Source organism: Piliocolobus tephrosceles, chromosome 20 (assembly GCF_002776525.5).
Source record: "Piliocolobus tephrosceles isolate RC106 chromosome 20, ASM277652v3, whole genome shotgun sequence".
Classification (NCBI taxonomy): domain Eukaryota; kingdom Metazoa; phylum Chordata; class Mammalia; order Primates; family Cercopithecidae; genus Piliocolobus; species Piliocolobus tephrosceles.
The window spans coordinates 46,615,214-46,627,214 of NC_045453.1; the positions used below are offsets into that span (position 1 = coordinate 46,615,214).

A 12,001-nucleotide genomic window follows, 5' to 3' on the forward strand; every position below is an offset into this window, starting at 1 on the left:
GAAGAAAGGAGAGAGAGAGAGAAAGAGAAGGGTAGGGAGAGAGGGAGAGAAAAATAAAGAGGTAGAGAGAAAATATAAAATGTTAGTGAGTCATCAGGGTTCTTGAAGAGCAAAAGCAACACAGCGTATCTGCAAAGTCTGGGAATAATTGTCCTCAGTTCTGTCACAGCCTATGAGTGTCATGGCTCCACCTGAATGTCATGTTTGGGCTAGTCAAAGGATACATTTTTATAGCAGCATATTAGGATGATGATTGTTATTACCATAACCACATTACTGCACAGGATGTGATCATTTCAATGTTGCAATTTGTTTTTTCAAGTGCACAAATTTTAACACTAAATTCCACCAAAAACTAAGGCCATAATACTTAGATGATGTTTGTGGACATATAAAGGCGTTCCTGAGAGAGAGCACGGAGCATTTCATTTCTCTTTCCAGGTCTCTGAATGTTAACCACACCCCTGCATTGCATAGATTTGGAGGATGGCACATTATGCTTTTTGCATAAGTGTAAATAACAGTCCACAGGAATTCGGAGCTTGTTTTGAAATATATAATTTTCCCATCATAAATGTAAGCATCATTTCATGTTTCATTTAAATCCCCTTTTTAAGAATCACAAAGATCCTAAGGCGTTTCATGTCAGAGACATAAGGCAGGCCCCACACTGGGGTTTTTTTGGTGATCCATAATGTGATGCTGAAATAAAAGTGGCAAACAATTTTTAACACCGCATATGCTCAAAGACCTCTGCCAAGAAGGGGGAAAAAATAGTCTTGGCACCAGAAGTTAAAGTGCAACAGTTTCTTTGTGATCAGTAATGAGGAACCAAGTGGCTGTGTCCTCGACCTTGTCAAATCAGCATGAGAGCAGCATCTGAACCACTCAGGAGGCTGGACGTGCATTTCTACAGTGGATTCCTAATTCTGTTTTCTGGGGTAGAGAAATATGTTCAGCTTCTTCAGCAGTTTGTGAATTATGTGCCTGAATTTTGGAAGGCAAGGGAGGGTGACAAGGCTAACTGCTTCCACACAGTAGAGACCAACGTCTCTACTTCCAAAGGACATCAAAGATGAACTCAAAGCTTCTTTTGTCTCTGGCTATCAGCAGCGTACCGAGAGGTCTAGACTACACTGGGTAAGGTCTGGGGGCCTTGGCTGGCATCAAATTGCAGAGTTGGACATCTGTCTCAGAGCGATGCTGCCACATATACACAGCATCTCAGGATCCCCTGCCACATCTGTAAGCTTGCTACTTTAAGTGACAAACAGCAATACCACAGGTGTTGTGTTTCCCTCAGAAGGCACAGAGTAAACTATTTAAATGACAAGTAGATGATATTTAACATTTTGAACAACAATCTGTTTGTGCTAAAGGCATAGTTTTAAAAAATTATATCGGGCAAAGACCCAAACCCTGCATGTGAGGAGAGAAAAGTATCACCTTCCTCCTACATAAAAAAAAAAAACCCATTTGGGTTTTGAAAATACAGAGCTGGGGGTTTTTCCTTGCCAGTAATTTCCAGGTCTAGCCAGGTGACCTAGCCAAGGGTCTGCAAAGATGAACCAAACACTTCTCCATTGAATTGTCCCCAGCCCAGAACAATGGGATCTGTCTGGGGAGGAGAGCAGTATACACAGGAGGGAGAAGATTAGGGAATTCCCTTGGAGTAGTGCAGCGGGAAGGAGTCCATCCTCAACAGCCCACAGAGATGATGCTGGGGCCGGGCTTCAGGGGAACCATGGGCTCCCCTTTGGATAGCTGCAAGTGGCCACAGCTTTACCTAGAGCCTCCTAGAATCTAGAATGCTGAACTTCTGTCCATCTATCTGCTTCTTTATAATTGATGGTAGGAGGAGAGGGGTTCAGGTTTCCTTCATGACACAACTAATCCTTGATCAGTACTTTAGGGTTCCACATTTAAAAGTTCCCGGGAAATACACTGATCTTCCAGCTCAGAATCTTCATCTTAGAAGCCGTATCCCCTGACTAGCAGGACTTTCTGGGAAACCAGAAAAATGGTGCTATGTGCTGTAGAATGCTTGCTCCATTGAGGTATCTGAAATATTGAATATGACTGCCATGACTTGCAAATATCTCATAATATCAGGACATTTGTGGCTCTGAAGAGTGAAATGCATCCTGTTCTACTTTTCTGTGGAAAAAATGGCAAATATGTACATTGTCCCAGAGACCAATAGCCAAATGCCATATGAGTCCCTGGGATAGAACAATAGAACGGGTACTGTGAAAACATTTCTTAGGCTAACTTTCAGATATGAGCAGGGGGTCTCAGAGCTGCAGAGTGGGGAAATCCCTATCCCACAAAGAATTATATTTTTCATATACTTCATATGAAAAAAAAGGAATGCATGAAATTGCATTTGATAACACAGAGAAGCCACCTCAACTTAGAAATCTAGGCCACATTTCCACTGTTCATTTCCATAACAGTCTCTTATTTTGCTCACCTATTTCTGTAATAAAGTTACTACTTGAGAAAAATGGTGCACTTAGAGAAAGGGTATCATGCTACCTGCTGTCAATTTTTACTGCCAACTCTGATATTCTTTTCTTTTGGTTTTCTGAACTCAGAAGTTCTTAATACTTAATTTAGCTGAAAATGCCAGTGGGTAATCTTCAGACCCTGCCTGCCTTATGTTTGATCCCTGGGTTTCTCTGCCACCTTACCTCTTCAGTCATGATTTTCATTTCTCTGTATTTCTCTTCTGTGTTGTGAGATAATTCATCAATCTGATCTTCTCATAGCAATAATTTAGTTCTCAGTAGTGAATATTCTATTTTGTTTTTTCTTAAATTTTTCAACTCAAAAGTCATTATGTTTTTCAGTTCTAAGTCATTTTTGTGCCTTTGAGAATTCTCCTTCTTCTTCTTCTTTTTTTTTTTTTTTGTTGTTGTTGTTGAAGTGCTGCTTTAGCTCTTCTGCTAGAATTGCCATTGTTTGAGCCATTGCGCTGTGTGTGCAGCAGGGTTCCTCCCCAGGGTTTCTGAGTCCTCTTAAATGTATGTTGTGCCCTCGCAGTTCAGACTTTGGGTAAATTAAACAAGTGGATGGTGGGCAACAGAATATGATTTTCTTCCTCCTGACCACTAGGACTCTAGTCAGACCTCTCTGGGTGTGGAAGCATCCAGCCACACCAGCTGGCGGTGATTTATGAAATTAAACATAAGCAAATCAACTACTGTGTTGGAAAAGAAAAAGTACACCTTCCTGATGGTTTAGAAATCAGAGAGTAAGTTAATGGTGAAATGTAAAAGCTCATCAATTATATGACAGCATCAATTATTTATGGGGAATGACAGCCACAAACCATGAAATTTGTGAATGTTGAATAGTAAACTCAGCTGAATAAGAAAAGTATGACCACTGATGGGATACTCACATTACATAGATTCCCCCTTTTTGTTTTTTAAAGGAAAATTTTTGGGGAACCTGACCAGCTAAGAGCTTCAGAAAATGCAACCTTATCCATCTAACCCAGGCCTTGGCCCAGGCAGGGCTGATTGACCCATGAATGGACAGACACAGTCACAATGGGGCCACGTGTAAGCAGGTTAATGAGAATAAAAGATAACATGCAAAATGATAATAATAATGAAACAGAGACATGGGAGAGAGAGACATAGAGATGGAATGGGAGAGAATAAAAATGAGCTACCTAGGTTCTCATTGGATTTATAGTTTGGGATTCTATCATTCATGAGACCCATCTCTAGTTCTGGCCCTTGGATTTCAAGACTTTTTTTTAAATGTAGTTCACTGATACAACACATTCTCCTTTTGACTACATTCCTTTTTCTTGCAAGCAATCTCGAACTGAGGCCAAACCCAAGTTAAAGTTATGGTAATCTGATCAATTTCACCAGGTCTTTCTTTCCTATTTCTTTCCTGAGCTTTAGGCTCCAATAGCCAATTGTCTACTTGAGAGAAATAAGAAATGGGGAAAGGACTCCCTATTTAATAAATGGTGCTGGGAAAATTGGCTAGCCATAAGTAGAAAGCTGAAACTGGATCCTTTCCTTACTCCTTAGACGAAAATTAATTCAAGATGGATTAGAGACTTAAATGTTAGACCTAATACCATAAAAACCCTAGAAGAAAACCTAGGTAGTACCATTCAGGACATAGGCATGGGCAAGGACTTCATGTCTAAAACACCAAAAGCAATGGCAACAAAAGCCAAAATTGACAAATGGGATCTAATTAAACTAAAGAGCTTCTGCACAGCAAAAGAAACTACCATCAGAGTGAACAGGCAACCTACAGAATGGGAGAAAATTTTTACAATCTACGCATCTGACAAAGGGCTAATATCCAGAATCTACAAAGAACTCAAACAAATGTACAAGAAAAAAACAAACAACCCCATCAAAAAGTGGGCAAAGGATATGAACAGACATTTCTCAAAAGAAGACATTCAGACAGCCAACAGACACATGAAAAAAATGCTCATCATCACTGGCCATCAGAGAAATGCAAATCAAAAGCACAATGAGATAACATCTCACACCAGTTAGAATGGCAATCATTAAAAAGTCAGGAAACAACAGGTGCTGGAGAGGATGTGGAGAAATAGGAACACTTTTACACTGTTGGTGGGATTGTAAACTAGTTCAACCATTATGGAAAACAGTATGGCGATTCCTCAAGGATCCTGATCTAGATGTACCATATGACTCAGCCATCCCACTACTGGGTATATACCCAAAGGATTATAAATCATGCTGCTATAAAGACACATGCACACGTATGTTTATTGAGGCACTATTCACAATAGCAAAGACTTGGAATCAACCCAAATGTCCATCTGTGACAGACTGGATTAAGAAAATGTGGCACATATACACCATGGAATATTATGCAGCCATAAAAAAGGATGAGTTTGCGTCCTTTGTAGGGACATGGATGCAGCTGGACACCATCATTCTTAGCAAACTATCACAAGAACAGAAAACCAAACACCGCATGTTCTCACTCATAGGTGGGAACTGAACAATGAGATCACTTGGACTCGGGAAGGGGAACATCACACATTGGGGCCTATCATGGGGAGGGGGGAGGGGGGAGGGATTGCATTGGGAGTTATACCTGATATAAATGACGAATTGATGGGTGCTGATGAGTTGATGGGTGCAGCACACCAACATGGCACAAGTATACATATGTAACAAACCTGCATGTTATGCACATGTACCCTAGAACTTAAAGTATAATAAAAAAAAACAAAAAGAAATCTTCATTAGATATCTAAAATCATTTCAGACCTTAACTATCTGTAGCATGGCAACACAATTCTTATCTTCTTTACATTTTTCATATAAGCATGCTCTTATACCAATATTCTTCATCTCAGAAAATACACCAAAATTTACTCAGCAGCTCAGGCCAAAAATTTAGTTGTCATCCTTGATTCTTCTCTTTTTGCCTTATAGCACATCTGATTTACCTTTATAATAGACATTACTAATTTTTGTCAATATTCAGTTTGCTCTATTCTGAACATACAAAAAGGCTACATTTTCTTGTCTCCTGGAACTTAGTCCCTGGGTGCCTTTTTCTGGACAATGAAATGTGAGCAAAAGTTATATGCATCATTCCTTTGTAGAAACATTTCTACAAGGGAATTGATTATCTATCTTTTCTTGTCATGTGATAGATGATACTTCCCATGGTAGAGTTATCTGTCAGCCTGGGTTTGTAAGATGTACAAACAGTGTGAGCAAGAAACACACCTTTGCTGTTTGTGATACCAAGATTTGGGGGTAGTTTGTAACTGCAGCACAAGCTACCCCATCCTAACAGAAAACACTCCTCTAGTCCTATTGGTGGCATCATCAAAGTGTACCCCAACTTGATACTTGTTACCTCGTTTTCTACCATCACTGTATTCCAGAGCACCCTCAACTCCTGCCTGGATTTACTGCAGCATCCTCTTAATTGATCTGCCATTTCTTACTCTGGTATCTCATAAATATCAAGTATTCTTTTTGGAAGAGCAGCCAGGCTTGTTTTTTAAAGGTGAATTATATGTGTTAGTCTCCTGCCTAAAACGCTTCAACAACTACCCACTAGAATAAAATTCAAAGTCTCTCTATGAACCACAAGACCCTATAATCTGACTCTGTCTATTTCTCCAAACTTGTCTCCTGCCATTCTTTCATCTCTCTGCTTCAACCACATTGGATCTCACCATTGCTAGCAAGCAGTAAGCTCATTCTGTCTTCCAGGCTTTTCTCCTGTGGTTCTCTCTGTGTGGAATGTTTTACCTCAAGATTTCTGTATGGCTTGGCTTCCTCCTTCCCATTGTACAAATTTGTATTCCAAGATTATGTCCTCAGCACAATCTCTACCCAAAAACACATTTTCCAATTGCCCTGTTTTATTTTGTAAAGCACTCTTTGAACTTCCCTGTTTCTTTATTTTTTATTTGCTTAATTTATGTTAAGCAAACATAATTTTTTTTTCTAGACTACCAATATGACAAAGCAAGGATTTTGTTTTTCAGTGCTCTGTTCCTGGAATATAAAAAAGTATCTGGTGCTTAGGGGGATTCAATAAATATTTATCAAATGAGTGAGTTAATGAATATGTACCTTAAACAATCAGAACATCAAAATAATACAGCAATGAAGACAAAACAATTAGAAGCAATACTCTTTTATAAGTCCTTAACCTAGTCTGTTTGTTTGTTTTAACAGAGCAAAAAATAAATCAAAATACTGCTAATCAATTTATTTAGCTTTTATCTATGACCTACCAATTAGAATTCATTTATTTAGAAAAACCTAATGTGTTCAAATTGACTTGCTTAAATTAGCATATTGAAACTCGAGGTCTTTTTAAAAAGGGAATCAGCACAGGATATGTTTAAAGTTGCAATAGCAATAACTGAGTTTCTCAGTCCAAATTATCTATATTTTCTACAATGTACCCAAGAAATTAGCAGAAAAATAAAAGGATATGAAAGCAAAAGAATAGACTCAAAGACAGGGTAGAAAAGTGAATTAACCAGAAAACACTAGATTAGAAAATTTCTATGGAAAATAACTTTCTGTATAATTTAGCTATAATTATAATTTAATCAATGAGTAGAATTTGTCGATGAGCTGTACATGTGACCAACATATTTATTCTTCATCACCACATCCTCAATGATACGAGTTTATGCGTTTGTCCATCACATGCCAAGATGACGCATGAAAACTTCCTGCAGTGGGGCATATCCTTGGATTACTATTCTAGTAGAAATGATGGATATGCACTGATACACTTGCTCGGTTATCAACTTTCACTCATGCAACACTTTTGCAAAGCAGTTAATCCAGGTGTGGAACATTTACTATGACCAAGCGATATATTGAAGATAACTGGCTTTTAAAGGAACTGAGTTTCTCTTTCTGGCCTCCATGGCATTCCAATAAGGAATGTCCAGTGAGTTATGAGAACTGGGTCAGTCTCTTGGTTCTGTGACTTTCTAATCTTGAGTATGTCATTTAACCTTTTGAGGGAGAATGTGGATGAAGATAACATACACCTACCCTAGAGATTTCATAAGGTTCTTGTGAAAAGAAAATAACACATGTCAAAGACATATTTTGTAAGCTGGATATTTTAGCTATTTGTTTTTCTTCTGCTTCTTTGAGGTAATTGAAGATATCCTTTAAATTGAAGTTGCCATATTTATACATTTCAAAGTAAGAGGAAAACAAAGGGCAAGCACCAAAATGGATAGGTTTGGCCATGTGGTCAAGAAATGCTGAAATTACAATAATTAGAATATGACACTGCTGTTTCTTCAAACACACAAAAGTACTAAGTGCTCTCTCATTTGAAAACCCCGTCACCTGTTTCCATATCTAATTATTTCCAAATAATTCATCTCCTACCCAAGGAAAAAAGCTAAATTCATGGTCCACCATAAAATGAAACACAATTTTTATAGCCCTTATGTGAATAACTGAGGAGAAAACAAAATCTGAAGAAAAATGCATAAGATTGTGCATTGTCTGAAACCTCCTAGCTGTTACAATATGTAAATCAACAAATCTCTGAAATTTAAAGCTCCATGGTCTCTATTTTGTTGCTTTGTTTACTTTCGTAATTCCCCCATTCATCACTAAACATATTGCAAAGATCTTATTAAGTAAGCAGAATAGGAGACATGATGAATACTCTGATGAAGGCATTTAGTTTCATAAGAAATCCTGCTCATAACGATTTTGTGATCAATTACACAAGCCCACTTCAATCTCACACTCAGACGTGACTTTAGGGAAGTGATTAGTTATAAATCCAAAGAACACAGACACCAAACAATTACTGTACACCGGGAACCTCAAGTCAACAAAGATAACTTAGCTCTAAGGAAAATAGCACAGGAAAACTCCTTATTCTTAATGAAATCCATCCTGTTCTCTTTTTCACACATTTAACCCATACTATCCACAGATGGAAAAAAAATTAGATGACTAAATGAATCTGGTCAATTCACCAAATAGATCAATAGAGTTACTGCATTCTATCAATTACAGAAAAATATTTAATTACTCAAGTAACCCAAGTGACGAATGGTCAGCTAGGTTTGGCTCAATGACTAGGTTTAGTTGATATTTATAACATTTATGTGCTTCTTTGGGGGGAACTGAGCATCAAATTACATTATCCTGGATGTTCACTGATTATGCCGTTTCTCCTACCTGATGGTGATTGTTGGCAAGCCATTCCTTAATGGTGCCGAGGGCAATGACTGCAGCAGGCTCGTTCGGAAAGCCTAGATGAAGAGCAGAAAAAAACAAATGAACAACGAAAGATGAAGGCAACAGAGAGGTTAATCACGCTACGACACTGGAGTTTTCTCATTTAAACAATATTCAATTCAGTCAATAAGTACAGGCCTCAGTAAGATGTACATGGATATGAAGCCTGTGATCCTACACACAGGCATTAAGAAGGCTGGTCCTACACCAGTACAGAGTTTAAAAATAATTTAATTGTGTCTCTAATCTCATAACAATGTCAATTAAAAACATATTTATATATGCTTAACAGATTACAATGTACTTTCGTATTGTTTTCTTGTAAGAAGTGGTCAGATTAAAGTTTACTATCCTCAGCTTAAAAAAAAAAAAAGTACATGTGTCTCAGAGAAAACATACAGTTAGCCCAGGGTCAGTTCTGCCAGTCACAAGGCCAGCAGCACTCCACCAATGAACCACACCACAGAAACTTGTCAGAATTCAAAGAGGGTATTTCCTGTTTCACTTGGGGCCATCAGAGGTGATGCTTGTAATTGAGACAGCGTGAGCTAATCAGGTCTTGTTATACAGGTTTGGTTTTAGAAGGGCAGCAAGAATGACAGTCTTATGCTTTGTCCCAGGGAGCAGGAGCGTACATGCTCAGAGTCTCCAAAACACATTCAGAATGTCACCTTAGCTGATCTAAACCAAACATATTCCTGGACCCACAGAATCATCAAACATTCTGCCAATAGTGATGGTATGTGAAGGAATAATCTCATCAATTTTATATTTATGGAGCAGGAAGAAGAAGAGATAGGAGTAACTATGCTACTGAAACGACTCTCTTTGAGCTCACCACTGGCTTCCTAATCACCGAATCCCATCACCTTTCAATTTATCTTCAAGCTAAATTGTTAGATGTGTTTAGTGTTAGATGTGTTTGACTAGTTTTTTATGTTTTATTCTCCTCTCACATATTTTAATTTTTTTAACTTTATTACTTATTGTGTGAAAGTTTACAATTCAGTAGTTTGTACCATGTTTGTAAAGTCTTGCCATCATCACTAATTCCAGAATATTTTTATCATCCCATAACAAAACTCTGTACCCATTAATGGTCACTCCCCAATCTGTCACCCAAAGCCCCTGGTAACCATCAATCTACTTCTGTCTTTATGAGTATGTGGCTTCTCCTCCTGAATTTTTCAACCCTGCCTTCTTCCATGTCTTCTTCTTTCTGTTTGACCAATTCTTTCCTGGCTTCTTTCTAGCAACATTCATTAAATGTGTGCCATTCCCAGCATCCTAAACTCAGCCTTCTTTTTTCTTTATATGGCTTGTCTATGAAGATATCTTCTTGTCCAGAGTCCCCTGGGACATTGTCCATACAGATGCAGAAAGAGAGAGATGCTGCAGAAATGGAGAGAGCCAAGACTTAAAAGACCCAGTTTTATTGGAGGGCAAATATGTATTCCAGTAGTTCAAATTGATAGTTCAGGTTTCAGTAGGTCTTCAGAAAAAAAATGAGTGAGAGGACAGGAAAAAGACAGATATTGTCCCCATTTCCAAGAATATGTGTTGCTTTGCTGATTAGGTTTCTATAGGCTTTGCTAGAGAGTGCATTACGAAAGGGGACAAAACAAATCAGAGCCAAGCTTCATTTTCCTTAGAGGCAATGGTTGTGATATAGAAAATGTACATAAGTTCTTGAACCTTTGTAACGTATATCACATTTGAGATTGTGCATTTGTTATGAATTGTTTAATCCTATTCGTTTTCTTTAAATGAATGCATCAAAATGTAAAACTCTTAAATTTTCTTTAAAGTTAAAAAGTATTACTGAACCCCACATAAGTAGCTATGTCATACTTTTATTGAGTCCCTGTCCTCTAAAAGCCCAAAGTCTAGAGGAGGAAACAGACAAGTAAAGAGGCAAACAAAATGCAGCATAACAAGTGTATTAGGGTTATGTGGACACAGATAAAGAGGACTAAGCAAGAAAGAAGTGTGAGGTTTGCAGGAAATAATAGAATATTTGAGGAAGAGAGCTGTAACATGGGGAACCAAGGAGACATTATCCTCAGAAATAAGCTGTAAGTCCCGAGGAATCAATGGGAAAGGTTAGGAAAAATGAAGTGGAGAGGAAAGTAGGATGAAAGTAGGGTGAGCTGCAAAGGAGAAGGAGGTGGCCAGGTGCAGTGGCTCACGCCTGTAACTCCAGCCCTTTGAAAGTCTGAGGTGGGAGGATCATGAGGTCAGGAGTTCAAGAAGAGCTTGGCCAAGATGGTGAAACCCCATCTCTACTAAAAATATAAAAATTAGCCAAACATAATGGTGATCACCTGTAATCCCAGCTACTTGGGAGGCTGAGGCAGGGAATTGCTTGAACTTGGGAGGCAGAGGTTGCAGTGAGCTGAGTTTGCACCACTGCACTCCAGCCTGGGCAACACAGCAAGACTCTATCTCAAAAAAAAAAAAAAGGAGAAGAAGGCCAGGATGGGCATTTGCTGTTAGGGGATTAACCATAGGAGGCCTTTTCTGTCCATCTCTGCCCTGAATTTAACGCCTACATTTATAATCGCCTGCATACTTCCCTTTGATATGCTTCAGCATCAGAAGTGCAATACATGCTCCTACCTAGAATAAATGTCGCTCCCGGCTTTCTGGTTTCTGTCTATGGCTTTATCTCTCTCCTAGTTACCGCCATGTTTGACTGCCTTCCCTGCTGGTAACCGAGTCCTAAAGGCTATTCTGAACTATTTTCCACCTCGCCTTCTTTTCCTCCCTTTCCCATTGATTTCTTTCAAGGTCTGATCAGCCCTGACCCAGACAACTGTAGTTGACACCTGTGCTCCTTTGGTCTTCCTTCCCTTCTCCAATCTATCCTGCAAGCCACTTTCAAGTGATTCTTCCTACAGCATAGTTAGCATTACACCTCAACCGTACACAAAACAGAGGCAGCCTTTGTTGACTCTCCAACACAGAATAAACACGGGCACCTTAGCTTAGTGTTACACATTCCAATGACCCCACGGGGCCTTTCTAGACTTATGTCTCAGTTTTCTCTTATTTATTCTCATCTCATAAAATTCTTCTCCAAATTTAGGTATGTTGAATAAGTATTTAAATCATAAAATTATAGGGCTATATAAAACTAATAAATACTGCAATCACACACAGTTGCAATGACCATCAGCATTAACATTCACCTTTAGAAGACATAATTCCCCACAGAGAAA

The 12,001-nt window shown here is 38.6% G+C and overlaps 1 protein-coding gene across 6 annotated transcripts in view; it reads right to left on the reverse strand.

The window, feature by feature from the left end:
• MACROD2 (mono-ADP ribosylhydrolase 2) overlaps positions 1-12,001 on the reverse strand; it is a 2,106,139-nt gene that overhangs the window by 541,332 nt on the left and 1,552,806 nt on the right. For all 6 annotated transcript variants that reach the window (XM_023217826.3, XM_023217825.3, XM_023217824.3 and 3 more), the window contains one exon: positions 8,721-8,794. In XM_023217826.3, coding sequence (XP_023073594.1) covers positions 8,721-8,794 — 74 coding nt within the window. The remainder of the gene's footprint in view (positions 1-8,720; positions 8,795-12,001) is intronic.